Source organism: Calonectris borealis, chromosome 7 (genome assembly GCF_964195595.1).
Source record: "Calonectris borealis chromosome 7, bCalBor7.hap1.2, whole genome shotgun sequence".
In the NCBI taxonomy this organism is placed as follows: Eukaryota; Metazoa; Chordata; class Aves; order Procellariiformes; family Procellariidae; genus Calonectris; species Calonectris borealis.
This window is the reverse complement of record NC_134318.1, coordinates 4,175,587-4,202,788: the sequence shown is the minus strand read 5'-3', so window position 1 is coordinate 4,202,788 and position 27,202 is coordinate 4,175,587. Positions and strand designations below refer to the sequence as shown.

The 27,202-nt window shown below is 40.9% G+C and overlaps 1 protein-coding gene across 2 annotated transcripts in view; it reads left to right on the top strand.

Annotated features, from left to right (window-relative positions):
* PCDH15 (protocadherin related 15) overlaps positions 1-27,202 on the top strand; it is an 827,781-nt gene that overhangs the window by 610,253 nt on the left and 190,326 nt on the right. For both annotated transcript variants that reach the window (XM_075154074.1, XM_075154076.1), the window contains 2 exons: positions 16,172-16,378; positions 26,338-26,472. In XM_075154074.1, coding sequence (XP_075010175.1) covers positions 16,172-16,378; positions 26,338-26,472 — 342 coding nt within the window. The remainder of the gene's footprint in view (positions 1-16,171; positions 16,379-26,337; positions 26,473-27,202) is intronic.

Here is a 27,202-nt window from a genome sequence, read left to right as displayed (position 1 = left end):
ACTGTCTGTTGTATTTGATTATATTTGTGCCATTGGGAAATTGCAAAGGATTCATGTAAATTGGACATCTCAATAAAAACTCCAATTAGATTTAAAAAAAAAAAGGTGGGGGGGAATAAGTTTCCCAGCTTCAAATAACATTTGTAGCCTGACTTTTTAATAAGACTTTTCCTTGGATCTGAGAGTTTTCCAGCTCTTAGGGAATAGACTGCTACCAACAGAATTGCTTTCTGTCACAGTTGCTTGGTTTTTTTGGTGCCTCCCCAACAGTGTTGCTAACAGAAGTGTACTTCAACACCGTGCCGCAGCTGTGCAGAATATTTTGAAGAACATCCTTACAGAGTATTTTCTGTATCTTATGTACCTGTCTCAAAAATCTGTTACCCCCAGGTGATGTTTCATTCAGACTGGCATTAACCTCGTGACAGATAATACCATAGAAACAATTCTAGAGTGGGATTGCATTTCCTTGTTGTTTAGGTGGTAACAGAAGGTCAACACCATGTGTCGGAGTTGAACAGACTGTTTGAAATTCCAGTTTTACACGAAAATTGGTTTGGGGTCCCATTCTGCAGGAAGTGATGTTGAACTTCCCAGCAGTAACATCTACTCCGTTTACTCTTCAGGCTTGAATCTTTCAATGGAGTGTGATTTCCAATTTTTAGAAGGCTTTCCCCCTGCCGAATTGGCTGTGGCATTTATATAGCCTGTGACTGGGCACAGGAGGTTTTAATACAGCAGTTGTGCTTGCTTGAGTATGCATGTGGAGACTGAGCCCGAGTATTAGCCAGACCAAATTCCACGTTAATGAAGGAAGATCGTGTGTGAAGCTTGGCTACAAATGTAAAGTACCATCCACTGGGGCGCGCATTTGATTACATGAATACTGTTGTGATAGATTGGATATTGGGAAAAATTTCCTCACCGAAAGGGTTGTCAAGCGTTGGAACAGGCTGCCCAGGGAAGTGGTGGAGTCCCCATCCCTGGAGGTATTGAAAAGACGTGTAGACGTGGCGCTTGGGGACATGGTTTAGTGGTGGACTTGGCGGTGTTAGGTTTATGGTTGGACTTTATGATCTTAAAGGTCTTTTCCAACCTAAATGATTCTGTGATACTGGCATGGCATGAATTTGTGTGCCTGTTCTCCTGCCCATCCCAAGAATCTGCCTGGGAGCTGGAAGGGCCACTTGTCCTTTCTGGTGGCGGTGCTTTGGATCAGAGAGATGCTCCCAGTAACGTGTATCGGCTGTTCCAGTACAGTTAAGCCCTTTGCAGTGTGCCTGGTTTTCCCTGATACGGATCTCAGCAGAAATGACAGAAACTGATGCTCTCCTACTGCTCACGCTGGAGGTTAATTGCTTTCCCTGTTCCTATTGGGAACGTCATTGATCTCTCCTGTCCGTTGCTTTCGAGGCTGTAGAAAGCTTACTGCATTACATGAAAAGAAGGCATAGCTTCAGCAACAGTCTCAGGACCAAACTGCAGACAAATGTGCACTTTGAAGGCAGAAAGTAAAGTGTATATATACAGTGTTTTGTATGGTCTATTCATTGAACAAAGACTGTTTTCCGTTTGGAGTGGAAGCACAGGGAGACTCAGTGAGGATGCTTTGCCAGCCACCAGCAGGTGCAGAGGGCAAGGCTAAACGAGCAGTTTTAAAAAACAGGTAGGTCATGGAGCACAGCGCTAGGCTGGGGCCTTTGCTTTTTAAGAAACTCGGGAATGATCTCAAAGGTTGAAATACTGAAATAAAAAAGCTTATTATGATCCTGAGCTATTACAGAATCAGGCAGGCATCTCTGGAGATTGTCCAGTCCAACCCCACTGCTCAGGTTGGCGGGGCGGGGGGGTGGGCGTTGAGTTATCTCCAAGGCTGGAGACTCCACAGCCTCTCTGGGCAACCTGCTCCAGTTTTTGACTACTCTCAGATTAAAAGAGTTTCTTCTTATGTTTAAATGCAGTAACTTGTATTTCAGCTTTTTCTTTTTTTTTTTGGGTCCAGAACTGATCCCAGCACTCCAGGTGTGTCTCACCAGTGCTAAGTAGCACTTGACCCACTGGCAATGCTTTTCTTAATGCAGCACAGGTTTGCTGCAAGGGCTTTTTGCTCAATTCAGCCACCAGGACCCCTGTGTCCTGCTCTGCAAAGCTGCTTTCAAGCTGGTTGGCCCCTAATGTGTACTGGTGCCTGGGGTTATCTCTCACCTGCTGCAGGACTTGGTATTTTCCTTTTTTTGAACTTCATTTCTGCAGCCTGTCAAGGTCCCTTTGAATGGCAGCACACCCATCTGGCAAATCAGCCACTTGTCTGAGTTTTGTATCATCTGCAAACTTACTAAGGGTGCACTTGGTCCCATCAACTGGGTCATTAATAAAGGTGTTAAACAGTGGTGGCACCACTATCAACCCCTGGGTGCACCTCTATTAACTGGCCTCCAGCTGGGCTTCGTGCTGTGGGATCAGGACATTGTGTACCCAATGCAATTCAGCCAGTTCTCAGTCCACCTCATTGTCCATCTATCTAGTCCATACTTCACCAGTTGTCTATGGGATCATATGGAGACAGTGTCAGAAGCATTACTCATGTCAAGATAAATCATATCCACTGTTCTCCCCATGCCCACCAAGCCATTCATCTCATTGTAGAGGCCTGTCAGGGTGGTCGAGCATGAATTGCCCTGCATAAACCCACACTGACGACTCCTAATCTCCTCCTTGTTCTTCATATGTTTGGAAATGGTTCCCAGAATGGTTTGCTCCACCACAAACTTCCTTAGCATTGAGGTGAGGTTGACAGGTCTGTAGATGCCTGGATCTTCCTTCTTGCCCTTCTTTAAGATAGAAGTTATGTTTGTTTTCTTCCAGACCTCAGGAACCTCTCTTAATTGCCACACAGCTTTCAAATGTAGTAGAGAGGGGTCTTGCAGTGACATCGGCCAGCTCCCTTAGCATGTGTGAGTCCATGCCATCAGGTCCCCTGGATTCATGTATGTCCTGTTTGTTTAATTATATCCCTAACCTGATCCTCCTCTGTCTTCCTTGCTTCAGACTTTTCTGTGGGTCTCAAGGATGGAGATTACTGAAGTCAGGTCTTGCCTGTAGAGACTGAGAAGATGACAACATTGAGTGTCGCAGCCTGTTCCATGTCCCCTGTTGCCCTGTCCCACTCAGCAGCAGGCCTATACATTTTCCCTAGCCTTCCTTTTGCTGCTGGTTTTACCTATGGAAGCCTTCTTTGTTGCCATTCAGGTCCAGGTGGGCTTTGGTTTTTCTAAACCTTCACGTTAACCCTAACCTGCATGCTCAGTGTTTCTGTAGTCATCCTGCATCACCTGTCCCTAGTTCCAGTTCTTGTAGGCTTCCTTTCTATGGTTCAGTTTTGTCAGGAGCTCCTTGCCTATCCACGCAGGCCTGCTGCCAACTGTCCTTGATTGCCTGCTTGTCAAGATGGACCATTTCTGGACTTGGAGAAGGTGATTTCTGAAAGTCAGCCAGCTCTCCTGCACCCTGCTTCTCTCCAAGGCTGTATCCCATGGGATCCTGCCAAGCAGATCCCTGGGTTAAGCCAAAGTTTGCTCCTATGCTGTCTGCATTAGTGTACAGACACTTTGGGGGGGGGACATATAGTCATGCTGACTTCACAGAAAGGCTATGAGAGCTTTACCTATAATGCTGCCCTGTTGGCCCTCCCTTATTTATGTGCATATGAGGGTGGTCCCCCTTCAGCTCTGCTTTAATGATTATGGGGTCCCTCCTGCTCATATCACCCTGCAGACTTTGGTGGCCAGCCTGGGTCCACCACTTCCTCGCTTGGTTGTTGGTTGTTGTCTCCTTGCCAGGTCGATCAGCCAGTTGGCGTAGATGCTGTTGCCCCACTCCTACCATTCTGGTAGTAAAAACGAGGATTGACTGTAGAATTGCAGAAGGACTTTGTGAGACCAAGTGAGTGGGTGATAAAACGGCTGATAAAATTATGCATAGCTTAAAAATAAAGTGCTACAAGTCAGAAAAGATCATCCTGGGCTTATACACAAAATGATGGATTCTAGCTTGACTTGGGAATGAGATGTTGGCATTGTAACTGATAACTGAGTGTGAAGGTTGGCTCAGTGATCTGTGGCTGTCAAAAAAAAAAAAAAAGGCAAAAAAGCAAATTGAACATTAGAAATCATGAGGAAAAAATCGAGAACAGAACAGAAGAAAAATCACTGTGGTACTGTACAGATCCAGGCTGTACTTGCGTCTTGACCACGGGGCACAGCTCTGGTCTCTATCACAAAAAGGACAGAGCGGAACTGAAGCAGGTTCATATCAGGTGAGGAAGGAGAAGATATGATAGACACCCGTAAAATATAGTGTCACAGTTCTGAGAATGAAGAGGAATCAATAGTTCAGTGTCTCCTGCCATGCAAGAGCTAGGAGTTATCAAATGAAAGAAGCAGGTGGCAAGCTTAAAACAGGCAAAATAAGGTTGTTCTTCATCTAATATAGTTTTTCTGCTTTGACAGACAGCGATGTGGGGCTGAAAGTTGACATTGGCTCAAGGGGAGGCAGAGCTGGCTCGTGGAAGAAAAATCTATTGATATAAAGAGAAAGCCAGGGAAATCTGAGCTGCTGACGTTCTTCTCTAGGCTTCGGTCTCTGGCTGCAGCTGCAAGTGTGGGTTTGCACTGGGTGGATTATTGGTCTGACTAGTACAATTCTTCTTATGAAGAATTATTTATTATAAGTTTCAGAAGACACCAAAAGAAGACACGATGCTAGCAGGCAATGAGGAGACGTGCATCAATTGAGGCTCTCTAGACTGGAAATTCCTGGACTGCTGTTACGGAAATGGTCCAAAGTCCATGTTTTTTGAGACTTAAAAAGTCCTGAAATATCTACCTCTTTTCACCACTTCAGCAACTTCATATTTGCAATGTTTGGTAGGTTTTTGTAATAACGTCAGTCTCCAACTCTTCTCAGCCTGTTTTGATCTCTTGGCTCTGTGCATCTGTTGACCTTTATTTGTTATCTTTGTTCAGGGCAGCTCTAATTTTCCCTTCTTTCAGCGTATCTTAAAAAATATATTTTCCTGCATTTAAGAGGATTTGTGCTTATTCTTTGCTCTTCTGTATTTTAAAATGGTGCAAATAGGGATTTCAGCATGAAGAGTAATGCCCCATTTATTTAGTTTAATCCACATGATAAAGACTTATTAGTTTGAAATACATGCCTGGGCTGCAGCAGTTGAGAACTTTGAGAAAACTTCACAGTGATTGCTATTCAGTAGGTTTCTAGAAAGTAACCTATATGATAAAAAGCTCATCTTCCTAAGTAGTGGTGTTTCCTCTCAGATTTCTCTGAGTACAAAGGGGAAAATAAAATATAGACCCCATGACAAGTATGGTTTCCCAAAAATATTTTGCCCTTGTTCTGGAACTGCTTTGGTTTTGTCTCTCTCTCTTGAAATGCAACTGAAGATAAGTCTCCTCTGACGTTCTTGCACAACAGTAGAGGTGTATCAGCTATAATGGGAAATAGGGTGATCGCCCTGCCTCAACACAGAACATGAACTGGACAAATGCGAGTGTTTTTGTACTCATGGTGACAGATTGGAAACAGAATGGAAGCAGCATATTTTCATTAAATAGTTGCTCAATCCACTTCCTGACAATGATGAAATCTTCAAAATCATTAGTTCGCTTGAACGGCTGTGCATCTCCTGTAGGTATTAAGTACAATAACTGCTTTTTAAATTGGCGTTTCAAATGTTTATCCCTTATGTGAACTCAGTATTCAATTACTTTTCTTGGCTTATCACTGTCACAAAAGCGTACCTAGTCCAAATACTCTGGAAATTTCTGTTCTCTTTGAGGCACCTTTTTTTTCTATCTTGTGTGTAATACAGTGTTGAGAGTTGATGTAGAATTGAAAATTTGAGTGCAGAGACAGGTTTTGTGTTTGTGAATAAGGAGAGGAAAAAAAAGGGTGCAGGAAAACCAAACCCTTTCCTATACATCAATAAAATGTTTCTTCATGTCAGCCTTTCTCCAAAGTTATCACATACATATTGAAAATAGCAAGTTTTTCCCGTGTTTAGCAGCATCTCAGCATCGTAAATGTTTTTCTTTGCCTTTAGAGCATTGTCACAGATACACATTAGAAAGACTAGTGATTGTGAGTTAAGATTGGCCCTAAATTGTGTCATCACTCACAGAGCAATGAAAATATTAAAATTCATAGATGGTAAGTTCTGTAATGTCTTTTATTTACAGAAATAGCTGTATTTCCTTTCTGCAGTAAACAGGCATTTTTTTCACTTAAAACTTAAACATCCATCACTTAAAACTTGACATAATGACTTCATAGTTGGCATTTTCCTTAACTGAAGGGAAGAAGAAAGAATTTCATTATTTGGAAAGGTGGGCTGCTGTATTACTGCTCCCTGCACTACAGCATCATAAGCCTTACTGATACTGAAGTCACTGACCCTTGATACATGAAGAAAAAAATGTATGTTTTCGATTTGGTTTTTTTTAAGCATAGTGTCTAGACACATTATGTGCCAATTTCATTTCGCTGCCACATCACAAGCTTCACTGACGGTAAAGTCAAATTTCTTCTATGTTCTAAAGATACTCTGTGCTTCTTGTCCTTAAGCCAATTTTTAATCCATTTCAGTAGTTCTTTCCTTATGCCGTATTTTCTGACCTTGTAAATGAATCCAGTGTGTGATATACAATCCTAAAGCTTGCCCTAAATCTAGATAAATTGCGTCCCTAATTTCACCTTTATCTCTCAATTCAGTTATGCACTTAAAAGAAGCAACTTTGTCAGACCTGACCTTTCTTCTCTGTATCTGTGCTGACTGCTCCTTTTTTTAATTACATTGGTTTAAATACTATATAATGTTTCCATCTTCTTCGCAGCTTGAAGTCAAGTTTAAGTTTGAGTGTCTGAAGTTCCTGGGCTCTTCCCTTGTATTAAATAGAAAATCTGAAGTGACCTGCCTGCAGTTCTCCAGTACTACATTTCCTTCAGTGAGCTATCAAACGTGTTTGCCAGAGGCTTTTCCTTACTCCTTTTTCGGTACCTCTTGAAATGCTAGGGTATAATCAATGCCAGGGGAAGCACAGAGGATTTTGGTGGTCTTTGGAAAGGAGATGGAAGCATTTATGGCAACTGAATCGATAACATTTATGGTTCTCGCTGGGATGCTTGTGAAAGGTAACTGGACCGAAAAATGACATCACTTAGAGGATGCACAAAGATGGTTGTCAACCAGGCAGTCTCTCTTCTCTTTGGTCTCTAGGAGGGGGTCTTTAGTAGCCTGCTAGGGGTTCTCTGTCTCGTTTAGGTTGGTATTTTCTGACGGTAAAGTTTAGTGTAATTCTTTTTACAGCATGCTTACATGGATGCATCAATTCTAAACCCAACATTAACTTCCAACAGCAAAAGAACACGCTCGTTTACCTTTCAGAAAAGCCAAAGGTCAATTTTTAGATACATTGTGAATCTTACTCGAGTAGCATTCTATTTTTTTGTTTGTTTCATGTGAACATTTAAATATCTAGGATGCAGTGGCAATTTTTTTTTGCATGGGATTGTATGCGTGATGTGCAGATATTATGCAAGCTTTATCTCAATCTTAAGCTAAACAGTTGTATGTTGGGGTTTATAGGTATCATTATCATTAAATTGGAAGAAATAAAAGACATAGTATTATTTTATGCAATTATTGCCAAGTAAGCCATGATTTTTGAATGTTATTTAAAAATCAGTCTAGCCATGGAGTCAGAAATTCAAAGTTACATTTATCCATCAAAGAAATTTTTCATCTAATTCTGAATATCTCATGAGTGATAACAAAAGTAAGTTCAAGTACATTGTTGTGACGTACGCATTTGGCATATTGTGTCACGCAGAGAAAAAGCAATGATTTGATCACATTTTCATGGAAACAATATCCAGAAGCTAACCTGGTTGGTGTAGGTATAGCAGGCTTAGGCTACAGAAGCATAAGGAGAACAACGTCTAAAATCCGTTTTGTTGAATAAAAGTATTAAGTTGCTCAGGGAATTAAGAGGATTGTGAGAGCACAGAGTAAATGACTTTAGGACCTAACTGCAATTTGAAGAACTTTGGCTGTGAAGAAGAAAAGACTGGTGGCACTAATTTCAGCAAACTCTTTGGTAAAGTAGTGCATGAAAAAGTTCATTTTAACGGACCGATTGGTTGCATGGGTTCCAAGAAAAATTGTTAGGGCTCATACGGGTGTAAACCAGACTATTTTCACCGCTAGCATTTATTCTTTTAGTTTTGCACTTTTTTTAGGTTTCAGACGTTATTGGCCCAGTTATTTATTAGGTGGTAATAACCTACCTTTGTTTTTTTGGGTCAGGAGGTCTGTGATAAGTTCTGTTGTTATTTTAGACACTATTTCCAGTGTTTTCATCCTTGTGACAAACAGAGCATGTCCATTTTAACCGGATCAGAAAGGCAATATATGAATTTTAAAAATTGTCAGAAACATGCTGTTATGTGGGTGGTTGCGTGTGTCAAATTTACCAGCATCACGAAAAACACAGAACGAAGGAATGTGGGAATACTTAGTGCTGCTGCTGAGAATACGCTCGTATTCCCTTTTGCCGGTGTGTCAGGTTTTTTTCCTGGATCTGAAGATGGCGTGTGTGTACCCGTGCTAGAGTGGGCATTTTCAGGAGGGAATTTTAGAGACTTTCAGGCCTGACAGAGGTTGCACGCAAAAGGAAGAAGAAAGATTTCTGAACCTGAGTTTCATGAAGCTTGAGTTTTACACCAAGGAAGGAATGATCCGTGTGAGGAAATATTTAAAGCAGCAAAGATGAGATCCCAGTCTGCTCCCAGGAGTGTTTCTATATTTTCTCAAATAGCTATTTAATGTAGACATTGCTTCAGCCAGAAGGATAAATGAAATGCAAGCCTTTATAAGTCAGTCTGCTGTATAATGGTCTTTAGGGGAGATACTTCAAGGTATCCTATCCAAAATTTAATTCCAACAGCATTTCTTATAAAATTCATTCACTTTTCCCCTCCACCCGACAGAAATCTCGTCCCTTCTGAGCAATGTCAGTTCTGTCCAAGTGCTAGGTTGATGGGCAAATGTTATCTTGTCGTATTGACCAGATGAGATCTTTTGGATCTTTTGATCACCCCCCTTTTTGGAGGAGGGGTGAGCAAATAACTCATCTTCATCATGGGTGCTGAAATACTTAGAAGGTCTCCACAGTTTCTTCTCAGGTTACTTGCCGCTACAGTTGCAGATGACGTGAAATGATGTTGTTAAATAGCTAACAAAGAAATCTGCCTCCGGTGTGAGTCCCTTCGCTCAGCCCCCTCCTGCAGTTTACCAGGGGTGGTTCACGCTGGGCAGCTGCCTGCAGCACCATTCATCAGCACCACGCTCTTGACCAAGCCTGCGGATCTACAGCTTCTGGAGGAAACATCTACCTATGTTTGCTTTCCTTAAGTCTCTAAGACCTTCTTGTAGATCGGTTGGCAGGTCTCACTTCCGCTCTCCCACACTGCATGTACATGTAGCGAAGTTCCTTATGTCCCAACTGTTGTTAAGATGTGTTAAGAAGTTCATGTTCATCCCCATGCACCACTTTCCCCTCAGCTCCACTTGCTCATCCTCCTGGTGGGATTGGAGGTGGAGAGAAAGAAGCCGGGTTTCCTTTTTTATTGATGCTCAAACTGCTTGTGAAGAGCGGGCGTGAAATATGCCCCTTACCGGTGCTGCTGCTGCCTGAAATGCACCAGCTGATGGTGCTTGCAGGTATGTACCTTGCCATTTTTATCATAAAACAGCGTGCCATGAAGAAATATAGTTACAGGGAAGTAATGCACCTTCTCTGGACTCGTGTCAGGCCTGGATGAGGGATAAAGGTTGCTTTGCCCAGAGGAACACTTCTCTGCATGTGCAGAAACATGCTGAAAGGCGTTACATGAAGAAGAGAAAAGGGGACATCCTGGAATCCAGACCCTGTCAGTGCTACGCAGCAGCTGAGCAGGGAGAGCGAGAGCTAGAGTTTTAGATTTAGGCCCCTGTATTTCACCTGCACTCAGCTTTGTGCTCTGAAATTATTCTCCTGGATCTGTCTTTCCTCTTTACCAGCTGCATGGAGTTAAGATGCCTGTATGAGTGCTGAAGTCATAAAGAACAGAAAAGAAAGCCAGGCTATTTCATTATAGGACTGACAACAAATAGTGTCTTACTGTAACCTTAAGGATGTAAAAGTAAAATTGTGCTGCCTTCCGTGTAGCAACCAGGGTTTTTGAGAATTTGTTCATTCGGCAAGGTCTGTTATTGAGCTATGGACAACAGTTTCCTATATACAACAGTGATCAGATGTCAGGTATTTGTTGACCCCAGCATTATGGTAGTCATAGTTGGCAAAGTCTGGCAGAAGTCCAATTCAAGGGATCTTGAACTGAATGTTTTGAATTAAGATAATCTGAATTTGACGTATGCTCCCATTACCTTCACTGGATGCTGAGCAAGACCTTTAAAAGCGTAATGGGCAGAGCCCGGGAACAGACAGGGTAGTATTTAGATGCTGCTGCTTCTGTCTTTGTAAGTAGATTTTGAACGTGTGATGGAAGGGATGGTGCTGAGATAAGCTTTAGCTGGGTTGGAAGAGGTGGCAGCCGTCTTCCCAGGAGGTCAAAGCTGTGAATTAGCACTGCTCAGAAATAACAGCGGAAATGGAGAGGTGGGGACCTGCTGTGTTGCTTTAGGCCGGTGGCTGGAGAAGATGCAGGTGTAGCAGCGAGGGGCTGGCGAGGTAAAACGGAATCAAAGCTGGAAAGAGAAAACGTCTCTTCTGTATGGCAGGTTAGATAAAGTTGTGCAGTGTGCATCTGGCTGCTCTGTTGGATACTTGAGCCATAACCACCAGGATTGTTAGGAGTTGTTGGGTTTTTTTTGTTCGGTTGCGGTTTGGTTTGGTTTGGTTTTTTTTCTAATTAGCCTGGGGAGATCAACTCTGACGTCCTGTGGGGGAGCAGCAACATGGAAGTGTCTTAGATAAACTGCAGACTGTTTGGTTTTCATGCATCTTATGACAGATTTTCTGGACTAAGTATTCCTAAAGCGTTATACAAGGGTGCGGTGCAAAAGTCCCGTTCTGTGACTCCATGGAGAAACAGGAACCCTGAGTTTAAGCAAAAGTGACCGTGTTTTGCTTTCTGTTAGATGTTTCTCTGAGACAAGACTATACTGCTTTGTGCAGTGGGAGATGACATTGTGAGCCTGGGGCGTGTGGGATGGAGAAGACAGTGCTTCCAGCTCTGAATAATGCTGATAGCCTGATAGCCAGCCTCGGCAGCTGTACCCCCCAGACTGTCCAGGCATCCCCACCACGGGTCTGTCCAGCTCTCCTGAGCTTTGCCCTCCTCCAGTGGCAATGAGCACTGGGAGCAGAGATGGTGCAACAGGAGCACCAGTGTGTCTTGCCTACGCATCAGTGTCCATCTGGAGGTTGTTCTGTTGTCAAAGGTTAGTTTATCTCACTAAACAGATCCCTGCTAGCTCGACAGGAAGGAAAATTCCATATTTTTGTTTATTTTCCTGAAGATTCATGGAGTTTATCACATTGCCTTCCTTTCTCCTTTCTTTTGGGGAACTGTTTTGTCTAACGCTTTGAATAAGTGAACTTCATGTTGTTTCTGTGTAGAACATTTCTTCAAGTTGGTAACCCAGTCCATTGCTCTTCAGTCCTTGTACAGTATTTTTGGTGAGACTGGTTTCATGTCATCTCTAGTCATCTTCCATAAGGATAAAATTATGTGTTGGCCGCTACAAATACAAGCATTCTGCAAACTGCATGTAAATGTTCAACACTGCACTTAAACTGCTCAAGTAGCAGATTACATACACTTTTTCGCAGCAGACTACATAATAAACATAGCTAAACGTCTTTGATTTGAGAATTAACACATTTAATGTTATTTTGTCCTTTTTTTTTCCTTAGGTACACTCAGCTACTTAACTAAAGCAGTAGTTGCCAGACTATAATTCTGTGCTTCTTTCTTTGTGTATCTTGGGGGTAGTGGAAGGTACCTGCTGTTCTCCCGTAGGCAGTATTCATAACAATGTGCAAGTCTAAAGTCTTCATCACCAGGTCTGTCGCTGTGATGAAGGCTTCATTGCACGCTTGTTCTTTTTTGCTGTATGAGTGCCTCCTTATGATTGTATATCTTCAACCTGAACCATCAGCTTCGCTGCAGACTGCTCTTTTCACTGAAGAACTGTGGAGTCCATTTAAGTTCATATAATATCGTTGGGTTTATTTGAAAGATCACTTGTTGTCTTGACAGCAAAGCATATTCTTTTGGGGGACTAGAACCGGAATGCTTTGCGTCTTAAATATCAGTGGCTTTCTTTCTGAAAGAAATGTAAATTGTCTATTCTTTGTGCTCCAAAATATGTGTTAGGAAGCAGAGATGCTCAACCTGTGGCCAGCAAGCCCAAGCAAGGGCTTAACAGGTCACTATGAGGAAAAACTGTTTTCACTAACAGCACTGAATGTCTGGAAAAACTTATATATAAATTCATCTCTTTTAAAAAAAAAACAAACACAAACCACCACCCCCAAAAAAAACAAGAAAAAGGTACAGAATAAGGGATGCAGCAAAAATTGACAATATTACAGGTATTGTATATTTTTGGAGAATTATGAAGGGTATGCATCAAAGGTACAAGAACTGCTCCTAGCCAAGCATTGCTTCTGGGCATATATTTATGTAACGTATGAAAACAAATCAATTTCTCATATTTTATATGAAACTCTCTGTATCAAACAAAAAAAAAAGTGGCTGTTAGAGAAAATGATTTCTTAAAAAAAATGTTGTTTGAAAGTGAATATTTGTAACTAGCATCTTACTAATTTCTTCTTTGGACCCATCATTACATGTAAAGGCCAAAAGGAAAAAGAACAGTTATTTGTGTTTTCCAGTGGCTTAAAACAGAACAGCTCTGGAAGAGGCCTTGTAAGGAGATGAACAATTTGTTCTCCCTTGCAGCTTTCAGCTAAATCTTTTCAAAGAGAGGAAGAGCTTACATCTTTCTGCTGTTATGAATATTAGAGCTGGTTTTTTTAACATGTAAGTGTGTACTATAAGGATCAGAAAATAGATACTTTTCTCTATGGAGGTTGTTTCTTATCCTTTGTTTTGGTCAGAGCAGTTTCAATGTAAAGTGATGGTACTAGTCTGTAAAACTGATTAAAAGTGAGTTTTAATGACAGTCCCACAAGTAGGTAGGTTGGATTAGAAAAGCAGAAATTTTACAAATCTACTAAAAAAGCACTAAAGGAAGGTACACTGAGAGTTGGTTAGAATTTCAGCACTTTTTTTTTTTAAAAAGCACTTTCCTCTCTCTTACCAGAAGTGTTTTGCTTTACTTCTTCTGCTGTTTTAAAAGGAGATTCTGTTTGAGTAGGAAATAAGGTCAGAAACAAAGGGCTCAGACACTGCTGTACCTAAGTCTGCCTGGCCCTTGAAGAGGAATTTCAGGTCCCGAGGTTGGCCCTGGGGTTTGCTGTTTGGTGCTGGTGAAGAAGCTGGGTGGGTAGGGCAGCAGAGCGAGTGCATTCGTCCTGCCTCGCCTCCTGTGCCCGAGCACCGAACCCAAATATAGGTGTCTTTGGAAACAAAACTTAATTAAATGGCAAAAGAGGGAAGCTGGATGCGGTGGTTTTTACGTGGTAGCCTTGCAGTAGAGCACTCGGGAAGGAAGCGAAGGAGTGAAGTTGGGTTGTGTCCTGCTGCTGCAAGAAACGCTTGCTGCTGGTAAGAAGCAGTTGAGAAGCGACTGTGACCTTCTGAAGGATTAGCTGCCTAATTCTGCCCAATTCTCAAATGGGGAGGCCAAAATTAATTATTTTGACTGGTGCACCCAACCTGGTGAACCAGTTGAAGTGCCCGCTGAGGAAGGAACCCTTTTCAACGTAATTTTGATCTCCAGGGCCTAAAGTTTTAAGTCCGATCTTAGGAGCGCGCATCCTTCTTTGTATTTGACTGTATGTAATTTAGAGCACTGTCTTGTCCTTCAGAAAGACACTGCAGCTCTGTGGTGACGATGTAGTAAACACCCTGCATAGGTGAACATCTCCTCTTTTAACCCGGGGTGGGGTCTGTGCTCACTTATGCTTTAAAGCAAGGCCATTATTGCGGCAGTTCAAGCTGTTGAGAAGATTGGGACCCTCTGTTCTTTGCATTTTCCTTTTTTTTAGAATCTCTTCATAGCGGTTGCAAGGAACGTCAAGGTTTGTTATAAAGAACCTTGCAGCAGTTGTGTGTAAATTTTTTACTGTAAAGAGGCCTATTTTCCTGAAATGGAACAGAGTATTTAATGATGCTCAGCCATAGATCTGCTTATAAAATAGAATCTGATCAGTATATATTTGTTGCTCATCGAGCGGACTTTTTTCTAAGATTTTTTTTTCATGCTTTCAATATATTAACTTAGGCAAAAACTCTCTATATGAGGACATTTTTGAAGTTTCATCCTACTGGGTCGGTAGCCAGAGTACTTCCAAGTAATTTTGGTGATGTTCGTTTTTACACATGAAGTTTATTTTCATTCAGTGGAGCATCAACTTCAAAATAAATCTCACTTCTTTAAATTATGTTCAGCATTTGGGAGTCACTTATCCAGTCTCCAGTGCTATCGCCAGCTACTACCATATCGGATTTGAAATACGTTGCTGTTAACTTCCACAGGACCGGGATTTCCCCAGAGGTGTTTGAGTGCTGCTCTGTTGAATGAAATTCAGTGCAATTGGAAGGTTTCTAACTAAATGCTAATAAAACTGATATATCTGATTCTCTTACAATGACCGTTGTGAAGGCAGACTTTCTCAATGCAAAGCTTTTTAAAATTGATTGGGATCACCCAGAAGCATCAGTTCTCCTTGGGTGGACTGGAGCCTGGTGTACTGTTCTCCTGTTAGGTGTTTTATTTGAATATGGATAATTGGCTGAAAAAAGGATATTCGTACCTAATATGGTAATAATTATTTGAGGCAATTTCAGGTTTGATCAGCTGTAGTATCCTGTATCCCTAGAAGCACGTAAGAACAGCAGTAGATAAATATGTTGCCTGGTTACTGAAATCTTAATGTGCCAGCGAATTAACTAGCAGAACTCCCAGTTTCTTCGAGAGAGTTTTGTCTCATTAACACAAACTTATCTCCTAGGAGAAGCCTTATTCATTTCAAGTACTAGCGCCTGCTTATGTAAATCCGCTTGCCAGATCTGACCTTATCCCCGTGAGTCAGAGAAGAGCCACGTACAAGCAGATAGGTTGCTGGTTGCTTTTAAATCTGCACCATTACCCATCTCTTGGTCAAGAGTAATCCTAATGTATTTTAAAGATGAAAATATATTTTTCCTAAGAACTGAGTGTTTTGAATGAGTTTCTTATGAATTACTAAAGGTGTCATCACCTACTTTGAAGAAAATAACAATTTTGATGCTTATGCTTCTTTTTACTTGAAATGGAAGTTTTTATCATCAACAGCGTCATATTGTTGCTTGATAAACAAAGCGAAGCTTATACAGAATGAACATATTGCAGACCAAAAAAAAAGTGTGTCTAAAGAAGAAAATAAAAATAACTAGTTGATGAAATCAAAATGGCATGTTTCCAGAAGAAGGCTCCTTGGATGTTGGATTTGAAAAATGAGGAATTCTCTGTTTTGAAATGGGGGAATTACCAGAATGAAAATAAAATCTCTGCAAACAGAAAGTACTGTTAACAACGATAATTTAGGTTCTGTTCTCTCTCTTCTGAAATATTTTCACACCTGAGAAGTTTATTGCACAGTACGCTTCCCACGTCTGCAGAAAGGTGCGCTACTGTCGCAGTCACAGGGTCTGAGTGCTCACAGATTTTGGCAGTGAAGCCATAGGAATAGGAGACTGTCCTACAGTACCCTGCTGTTGCCCTGCTACAGAGACACGTGCAGGACTGTAACTAGAACTGGTTTGCTCTTTATAAATTAAAAAACAAATTACTTGTTGTCTGTATTGTTATTTGTTTTCATAACTGGATTGTAATTCTTAAATATAAGCCAACACCAGTTAGTAATTGTTTGTAGTTTTACTTGGCTGAGAGCCTTTGACAAATGAGGTGTTTTCTTAGGCTGAACAAGACAACGGCCATCCTCTTCCTGCCTTTGCCAACCTGCATATTGAAGTCCTGGATGAGAACAATCAGAAGCCTTATTTCACAAGATCTACGTATGAGGGCTTCATCCTCGAATCCTCCCCCGTGGGAACGACCATCTCTGATAACCAGAATCTGACTTCTCCGCTACAAATCGTCGTGTTGGACAACGATGTGGAGGAGGTATGTTTCTTGTTCTTCTATAGTGTCACACTGGTGTTTACATTTTTAATATTTTCAGAGTTCTTTCTTGAGGCAAAACTGTTTTGATCAATAAATAAAAAAAATCTTAATATCATTGTTACGGGGTTTTTTTTTGTTTGTGTTCTGAGTTCAAATAGATTTGAAAGTGCGTCTGAACTGAAAAACTAATCTGTATTTTACTCAGCTCTCCTTAAGATTGTGTTCTGTTAGAGATGATGAATGCTTAGTGTGAAGAGGAAGAAAAATGCGTTTTGAGAGAAGGATGAATCTGCCACGCAGCGTGGGGAAATGGGAGAGAGAAGCTCAAAGTGGAAGGAAGTAGTAGTTTGAACAAACCAGGAGGAAGAGGAATAGGAGAGCAGGAGGCTGAAAGTTCAATCCATTCTTTGCTCTGCCCGGATTTTGATACTAACATTACTTATAGTAAAAATTGGGCATCTTCAAAAGAATAGTAACCAAGCAGTAACAATATCACACCTCTAGGGCTAATGTTTCTTCTGTTCTCACCAAGGCTGTTACGTGTTTTTTGATAATGTTTCTTTTTCCTCTAATTACTGTGTCTCTCCAGTTGTTGTCCCTTTTGTTCTTTTTGTTTCTGTTCTTCTGTTCTCTTGTTATCTTCAGAAATGTAAGGAAAGCTAAGTTGTAGGCATAGGTTTTGTAGCAGTATTTATAGTATATGCCAATACTCTTTAATAAAGTTCTTAACCTGATAGTTTGAAAACAGTCTTCTTGAAAGTTTTTGAAAGTTTCACTTTTGACATAGGCAAATGGATTATTTTTGAGAAACACAAGAGGCCATTGCAACTGAAAGATGCTTTCTACATCACTGTCTGCATTAGCGTGATTTATTGTCCTAAGAAGCTGTTTTAAAGCCCAAACTCATATAGAATATCTCTTTCCTATCCATTAAAATATCTCAGTCAATTTACGGGCGTTCATAAAAATAGGTTGGAAGGCAAGTGGAAACGGCTGTTGGATCTGGCTTTCTCAGGGGCTGGATAAAAAGTATGGAATAAGTGCGTGTGGCAGTCATCAGCAGGCATTGCTGATGATTCGGATTGCTTGTGAAACGCTCTTGTTTGGCATTGCTTTTGTTGAAAGCAAAGCAGTTTTCTTGTTTGATCAGACTGATGGGATCTTGTAGGTTGCTTAATATAGGAATAAGAAAGGTGTGCAGGCATCAGGTATATGTTTGTATTTACAATACATGGTCTGATTGTGTGGTATAAAATCTATTTGTGTAATTTGTGCCCGAACACAACAGAAATCAAATCGTATGCGTTAGTGTCCACAGTTCTAAGTCCTTTTTAAGCTACTAATTTGAGAGATTTTCTCAGAAGGCTGCTTTTAGTTCTGTGATCCTTATGTGTATTAAACAAAAAAATATGGAGTTATTTTTAGATGTTTTTAGCCTAAGCAAATTGCTGCCTATTTTGTTTTATCCACACCTTCATGAAAGTACTAGTAAAACCCTTTGGTTCAAACATGCCTTGGTGCCTATCTGTTTGTTACAGAAATCTGGAATTTTAGGGCACTGTTTATGCCCACCTTATAACACCCGTGACTGCATATTAACTTTACAAAGATGGAAAGAGAGGCTATTAATCACCTGAAGAGTGGAAGACTGAAACCGAGCAAGTCTGTCTGTGAGGCTGATAGACTTGCACGTTATATAGGTATGGTCTGAAACTCAGAATAGGGTTTTTGGCAAGCTGGGTTGCTTCTTATGAACCAGTTCTGCCTGAGTTGCTACACTGCCAGTTTGGGCAACAGACAGCCGAAAATAGTACAAAAATCTCACTGTTAATCCACAATGTGCTGCTGGTGTTTCTCTGTCTGATGCTCTGAGATATTTGCTCTCAAGGCTTTGTAGCTGCAACGACCTAGGAAAATCCTACTGTGCGTGCAAAGTCCACAGTGGTAAAAGAAGTCACGCAGCATGGCTGGTGGGGGGGGGCTGAATCTGTTGTGCTTGAAATAATTCAAAACAACTGTTTTAATTAAAGAGAATTCAGTGTCCCAGTTCAGACACTTAAATTTATGTGGCAGCTTTCCATGCTGGTGGTGTTTTGGGACTCTCGTATTTCCTAGTAGATTATATTGTTACACTAAAGGAATGACAGAAAGACTTTGGACTTCATTAACCTCCAGAGGTTTTTCAGGCTGTAGTTAATAGCGCTCTGATTAACCTTTCCCTGGCAGTTGTGCAACTCTACCCACAAGATGTCAAAGGCAGATTTGATAATACAAGGTTCTTTGATGTAACTACATATTAGATCATATACGAGACTGAAAATTAAGATTACTTTGAACTGTTAAATCCTGAATTTGGGCTGACTTTTTCAATGAATCATGTAACTACCAGGTAGTTAGTATAGCATATGGTATTTGTATACTCTCAAACTGCAAATCTTTAATTTCAAAAACTTCTGCACGGAACAGTAATTTGTTCCTTTAATATAAACTACTTCATGAGGTTTGCAATGTAATCCTGCAATCCAAAAAGTGAGGACAAAATAATGAAGCTCTGTGGCCCTGCTGGGGTGTAATGCCATGTGCCAGGGGCAATGGGCTGCAGTGGCACCTGGCCAGTGGCCCTCGTTGTGTCCTCCTCCTTGCTGCTCGGATGGCTCTGTACCTGCAAGGCCACTTTCCTTAGGTATGGGGCATAAGGGCCAGCGGCACGGCCGTAAGTGCTCATTACCAAGCCTGGGAGATACTGGGAGGGGAGGGTTGCTCTGTCGCAGCAACCTGAACTGTATCGTGACTGTATCGGTCATGTTTTGTTGACATGACATGTTAAGGCCAACCAGAATCTGATCCACCAGATCCGCCAGAGGCGATGCATCCTCTCTCTTTCCAGAATGCTGCAGACTTACCTTGGGACACACAGAGACCTGCCTGCAGCCGCAGAGAGGTGACCAGCCTTGTCCTGGGGTGCTCTGTGCAATTTCCTATTCCTTCGCCGTCACCTGGCTCGTGCCAGCCCAGCTCTTTCCAATTCTGTGAAATGATGCAGGTGCACCATGGACGTGAGGGAGGAGAGAATCAGGTTTAACTGCCGGTGTGTTAATACATGTGTCAGTCATTTGTGTAGTGCTTATAACCTGTTGTGGGCATGAGACTTCCAGAGTAAGGCTGGGAGTGCAGCAATCGCGTATGACTCATACGTAAAATGGCCAAACAAACTGAAATGACAGGTATCTTCTTGCTGGGACTAGATGGTAGCTCAGGGTGGGTTAGTAAGCACAGGTAATGCTTTTTAACCTCTGCAGGTCTTAATGTTCTGATGGCTTCAGTGTATCTTAGTAAATTAATGTATTTAGTAAGTGGGGATTGCTGATGAGAAGTTGACATAGATCCCCTACGTGCTTGTGCATGTTAGTTTCCAATACTGACACCGGCTAAACGTCATGTATTCGGCCTTTTAATTGACAGATCAGTTGAGATTATATTTCATATCGAAATAACTCCCTGTCCTCAGATAAATGCATGAAGAAAGTGATCATCTTCACTGCGTATCTTAAGAAAGAACCCAAACACATTCTGAATTTAAACCTTGTGGGAATTATAATAGGGTCCTGCTATAAACCTTCCAAAAATTAATTTATAGATGGGACATTGCAAACAAACCTTTAACTAGCGCAGCACTGCCAAGTGCTGATATAATTAAGTGGTCTGTTTAAATGGCATAAATTAAGTTAAGCCACATGAGTACTTTAAGACCTGAGTAAACCAAAGCTGAGATGAGGAATTTAAACAGTATGATCTGATTGCTCTTTACATAAGGCTTCCCAAGCCACTTGCTTCCTTACTCTTTTGCTTCTGTGGGAGAGTACTAATTTCTTCTACGCTGCTGGTTAGGGTTGGTGAAAAAGCTACACAGTAACCACCTTGTATGCCCAATGTTGTTGAATCTCTCTCAAAACAACCCCCCAAAAAAACCCCAAATCCAGGATTTAACTTCCAAGTTGAAAGAAACCAACCAGCATTCATATCCATTACATACTACTCAACTACCAAGGTGTTTACTGATACCACATGCAGTGTCTTGATGAATAAACTCAGGGTGTAAGGTAATTTGCGCATTGCTCGTTAGAACACAAAACTGATATCATGTTTATAAGGTGTGCCAGCATGCGTTCCAAAACATTTAACACGTCCCAGCACGCATTCAGGAAAGGACCTGTGCAGTAACCCTGATGCTTCTGCGGATGCCTACAGCCCAGTGCAGCATCCCCGGGCAGTGGAATATGGCACAGGTCAGTTATTACCGTAGGTTCCTCTCCAGATCCTTTTCTACCAGACCAGTTTCTTGTTTTATGCTTCCATTGTCTATGAAGTTGAAGTCAAACTGAGCAGATGGTTGCTCAACATCCGTGTTTCCAGAGAACTTGTGGGAAATTTTAAAGAATGATTATTTTACATAAAGGTGTCTCAGTAGCAACCCGAGAGGACAGAGCAAATAATGGATAAAATAACTTTTAAATGTAACTACAAATGCAGGTTATGGATTTTCAATGATATATCCAGATAAGGAAAAATAATGGATTTTTTTCATCCAGGAGTACTGAAGCATTTTAAATACTGAAGCGTTTTTCTCTAATACTTGCTTGATTGCTTATATCTTTCACTGTTACTGTTTGAACTTGTTTTGCAGCCGGTATTCTCTCGAGAAGAGAGTTCTCATAATACTGCTATCCCTGTGTAGCAGTTCTGTGACACTCTAATAGTCACATTACAAAATAATAATTCAGGAAATATTCTTCCCTAATGTAACAGCCCATTAATATCATTATTAAAACAAACAAAAGGGAAAGGCAAAGCAAAAAGGCTGCTTTTCTTTCTCTGGGATTTATAAAGATAGGCTTTTTTCCTTTTCTGAATCTTTCTGCTTAAGAAGCAAAAATAAAAATCTTAACATTGAATCACTACCGTAGCATTGTATTTCTTCCGTTGTTTGTGTAGGATGAATAGCTAATGTTTTCTGCCTTCTGAAGCTATTCTTTTTGTCTTTGGGTTCGTTGGAGTCCTCAAGGAATTTGTTTTCTGTATATCTGCCCTGTTTTAAACAAATGTTATAGCTAATTAGTGGAAGTGCTGGAGATGCCGACATTTGTTTCTTGCCCTCTCCCAGGAGCGGCTCACTTGTATAAGGAACAGCAGATGATTTTTTCAAACCTTTTCTGTCGGCTTTTCATTCAGGGAGGGGCACGGCCCTTTGCACCTCAACTTAAAAAAATCTAAGAGGTGTTGCAGCGCTTTTTAGTGCCTGACTTTATAGTCATGCCTCAGCCCTTGCTTTGCGCAGGGGCTGGAGCAGTTTTGGTGGTGATTAAAAGAATTCCGAATTAAAGCACTCGTCAGCATCCATCCTGGTTCTCTCATTAGTCTTTTGACATCTTTTTCTCCAAAGTGGACATGATGTAAATGGTGAAGAGCTTTTTTACTATTATTTTAAACTGTACAATTAAATATGATTTAAATGAACTCATTTTAAAGGAAAAAAAATGTTTAAAGAGAAAAAATTATTCATAGGGTGTCCTGGGCAAAGTCTTCTCAGACTGGTTTATCTCTCCTAGTTTTCAGTTGCTCAGAATTTAGACTTGATTTGTTCTTCTCCTTGGGTTCTGTTGATCTGAGCGGTTTTACGACTGAAGCCATCATGAAGACTTCTCAGGAGGCTGTGCTTCAGGTTGTTTTTCTGATATCGAACGGTAATGTTAAAGATGCAGGCAATTCACTCCAGATGCTGTGTCTACCTTGTCTATTCCATCCAAGCTATTGTGAACCTGGAGGACCATCTCATCAGGCCCTGCAGAACTCATCTCACACAAGTTAGAGAAAAGCAACGAGGTCAGTGCCAACACGGTCTGATTGCAAACCCCTTGTCAGTGGGACAGAGAATCTCACTTGCTTCGCCTCTGCAAGACTGTGAATCTCAGATTTTTTTTCAATGAAAGGCATGAGTGGAAAAGATTTTCTGCTTTCACCCGGAAATGAGGAGGGCAAACACTGGAAACATCTCCTCAACAAAACAGCTCTCTTCAGTGGGTGTTTCAGTGCTGCTTATCCTCCATATGAAGAATGTTGGAAAACCAAGATGTGTCATTAAATTACCTTTGTTACCGCTACAGCTTTTTGGAGCCAAGCCTGTGCTAGCAATCGGGAAAACTAAGCAGTTCCGATACTCTTGGAGCTTGTTCTGGCTACCCTGGAGAATTTAACAGCCAAATATATTCCCTCTAAAGTCCTTGGATGTTGAAACACATACAGAATATTTCATTGTCTGCTCGTTCTTGACAATATAATGTAATTTGGGTTTAACCTTAGTAAATGGTAGAAATCTGTTTGCTTTAGGAAGAGCTTGTGAGCCCTTGTGGGAGGAAAGGAGCAGCGGAAATGTAACATTAACATCCGCGCAGGCTTTCAAACTTTCAGGAACTTCTCCAGAGATTTTCAAGAAGAACAAGTTCAAACCCAGGCTTTGTTTATTAAGAGTGCATTGGAGCACTTTGTGTCTCATTTTATCGTATTTTTGTTTGTAACCATTTTTTCCCCCAAATGTACTGCTTTTATGATGTCCATCAGTACCAGATCTGTGTTTCTTTACTGTATTCATTTTGTATCATGTGTTTTTCTTTGTAGCTTGCACCAGGTGCCATTCCCGTAGGTATTGGGTATTATGTTTGCAATATTACTTTGTGTTTTAATTGCGTAATTTATTTATTTTCTCCTGTCCTCCTTCATTTTTTTCTCTGCTCTGTCGATATTTGAGACTGGGACTGACACTTCTTTTGTGAAGCCTGCAAAGAGCCCTTTAAACACATTGGACCAAATTTATTTAGGGCGTAAAGCTGTACTGTGGTGACATTGTGATTGCTTTATGTTCATTAAATATAGAAATCTTAAGTATTACAGAAAGTACTTTTGTAATTTAGAAAGTACCTACTAGCCAGTTTGAAGGATGTAAACCATATCAGCTTTGAATTGTGTGCTTGAAATGGTCCTTGCAGGTTGCATGTATACTCTTTTGTGAAGATTCTGATAGTTTTCTACTTAAAATTATATGCTAAGCAGTTTATCAGAGACCAGCTAGTCTACGTGACCCAGTAATGTAGTCAGAAATCACAATGCTTAAGTCCAGGCCCCCCCAAAAAATAATAGTTTAAAAAATGAAAGTATTGGAAATAGTGTTGGCAACATAGGTGGATTGCTTCCCACAACTGTGTTCTCTCCCAGTATCTGCCACATAACATGTTCACAGTTAAGTGGAGCAGACTTTCTTTCAGCATAAAATGTGATAAAACTGTAACAACGTAACAATGCCAAGATTAAGGAATAAATTGCTTTGTAGGTCCGACATGCATGGAAGGTAGTAGAAATAGGCATTGATTGCAGTAAAGGCAATTTCACTTACACATCAGGATAAAATTTCTAATACAAGAATAGCTAAGGAATAGGATAGATTACTTCAGGAGTGTATGGGATCTCCATCATTGGTTTTTCTCGAGAGCAAATTAGGAAAGAAAGACTGTTTATTATTGTTCAAAATGGCATGACAAGCAAGAACTGTAACAACTAACCAGGTTTTTGTAAATTAAATTTTTGACTGACTTTGTGGTGTCTACAAAGTGAACAATTATTGGCAATTACCTTCTGTAATTTTTCATGGAAAAAAGAGATTGCCGTTTGCATTGCTAGCTGTAAAATGAATTTTAATTTTGCTGGAAGCTGGCATAGTCGCAGCAAAGCTTTAGGCAATAGGAAACCACTCATTTGGAACACTCTGATAGTTCTTTCACGTAGCTTTCGCAACTGAAATGGTTTCTCATTGAAATAGTTTAATCTTAGCCTTCCAAAACGTGTGCTTTAGAGCATTTTGGATTGCTAAAATAAGTTTCTCTTCCTCCTTCTGTTGCATGAATCTGTCCTCGTAGTTGTTCATTATGACACTTAGTGAATGTTAGAGTTAGGTCAGGTGTTTGTGCCTGCTGTACCGTAGGGATTGGTGAACTTCCCAGAGGTCTGCTTTTTTTTTTTTTAATTATGTAGGAATGACAATAATGACAGGGTAGGAGTTAACCTTCTAGAAGTGTTTTGGATGTTCAGAGAAGAAGAACGTAATGCTACTTTTTGGATAAGTTGTTGAATTCAGCTATTTCTGACTGAGTTGTGTCCCCTACTCTGTGTGGGGCGGGTGCCGTAGAATTATGTTGGAAAGTAGCTGGTAAAAATACTTTTCAAGGTACGCCTTTTGCAGCCACGGGATTTTCTGTTATGTTTTATTCATGGTACTAGTCCTCTGATTCCTCATCTCCCCATCATTTGGAGCAGTTCAGAACAGTTTTAATAGGACTCGTTTCCAAGCCTTTTGTGTTTTACCTGATCACATTTGCATTCCTCTTTTGTAACCTCGCCTCACGTAACAGAAATAAACTAAATAACTAATGCCCACAGCAGCACATTAGCTCAGGTTAAATTAACCAGATTACATACAAAGACACAGAAATGGTCGTTGGAATACCGTAGGCAACAAAAGGTAATGCAGTTTAGTTTAAAATTTAACTGTAATACAGAGTGACCCTTGCAGTCTAATCAGTTTAATAACTCTATAGCATCTTTAAAGAGATGAGGGAAGATGAGATATTTCATCCTGGTCACGATTCACGTTTCTGTCATTTCAACGACACAGACATCCCAGAAAAGTGCCTTAATTTGTGGGGCTTTTCAGAACCACCAGGGCATACGGAGCTCAAACACCCTTTTTGCCTGCTCTCTGCTGGCATCCAGCAGGCTGCAGGGTAAGGACTAAGGGTGGGAAGTCCATTTTGCAGCTTTGTGTCTATCTGGTAAGTTCACACTGGAAGGAACTGGCCTGAGGTTCTGGACTTTAATTAAGCTGCTCTATTCCTTGTGAATACAGGATTCTGTCCGTGGCTGAAACATTCCTCCCTCTTTCTGTTAGCTGAGATTCTGTTTGCCCCAAAATTAATTTAGTCTTTTTCCCCAGGGAACATTTCATTCTTCTTCCCCATACTCTTATAATCTGCCAACCACGCTAGGAGGGAGGATGGAAGTGTAAGGATGCGTCCCTGCGTGGTTGCTCGGGATATCTCATGAGGCGTTGCCCTATCTTTGTGTTGTCGCATGGTTTTGCACGCAGCAATAGAACTGCAGCGCCGCTCTTGGTGCTCGCCCAGTTGTACATGGAGCCATCCAGACCTGAAATCTGTGTTCCGGCAGGCTGCCTAGGGAGGTCACGAGTAACAAATTTACAATGCCTTGACTTACCTTTTTTATTTTTTCTCTCTTTACCTTAAAATGTTACTTCCTATTGAAAATTATACCACAGTTGCTTTACTGTGGTTTTCACCTGATCAGCTGAGAGATTCATAGTTCTGCATCAATATATTTTGATTCTTTTTGAGACATAAAGAGAATCTCTGAGCAGCATCTATTTAGCAATATGCTTCAACACATATGATTATCTTTTTTCATTGCATCAACCCAACTGTTTTATTGCTCCATTAATCAATATAAATTTTGTTTTGTTTTTAATATGGTTGAAGACAAATGCTTGAATCTTGTTTCTTATATTGGTAAGTTATATTTGGCTTAAAAATTACTGCTTTAATGAAAAAAAAGCATCGTTTAAAACTAGCAGATGCAGGTTTTGTTTACCATTGGGTTTACTTACTCTATGGGTTAAAGTGTATTTTAATACATTTTTCATCAAGAAGGTTAGATTTTTAGATCAGCAGTGTTATTTTTTACCTTTTTTTAACAGTTTTGTAGATGCAGTTAGTCCCAGTATTTGTACTTTCTGCTTATTTATATTTCAACTAAAACAAGCACTTGCATTGAGTAACTGGAAACTTAATGGTATATATGAATTTATAATAAAATGCTCTTTTTTTTAATATTGTTTAAAGACCAAGGATCCCCAGCTCCATCTCTTTCTGAACGATTACAATACGTTTTTCACTGTGACTCAGAGTGGCATCACCCGCTACCTCACCCTGCTGCAGCCTGTTGACAGAGAAGTCCAGCAGCTTTACACCTTCTCGGTAAGCTAAATGCACCCCAAGGCACTGTTCAGAGCAAGCGTTGAAAAATTATTAATTGTAACGTCATTTTAGATCATGCCAATGGCACAGAAGAAGAAAAACAGTGAAGGATGAGCAGCAGCAATACCGGGGGGCGGAGTTGGTAATTGGGGTAGTGTGCTCTTCCAAAATACATGTGTTTGGTTTGATAGCAACATTTTAGGTCCCCTTACCAGCATCATCTCCGTGGTCCCAGGCTTGTATCCTGCTCCTCACCATGCTCCCGTGACACAGTCTGACTCTTTTGTACCCGGCATGGCTTTGAGGCCACCTTTGCCTTTTCTTTTCTCGGCCCTTGAGCTAGAAACATGACACCTGTAATGGCCTTTCCGCTTTATTTTAGTACAAAATAAAAAAGTAGGCTAACATAAACCACAGCCAGCAGTATTTAAAAAAAAAGAAGCTTAAATGGACTTAATAATCCCTCAGGCATTTCCCAGTCTGTGAGTGAACATCTTAACAGCCTTAAAGCAATTTGCAAATGTGCTGTAGGGAAACCCTGTTCCTCTGCAGGGGTTCCCAATCAATGCCTCCATATTTTCTGTCCGTTTAGCATTTGAAAGGAGAGCTCAGATTTTCTATATGGAGTAAGAAGGCCTCTAGCTCTTTAAGTCCCACCTTAAAACGCTGTCTTTGAGGTTTAAGGTCTGTATCGCAGCTCCCGTGTGAGCCCAGGTGAGAGGTGCAGCGT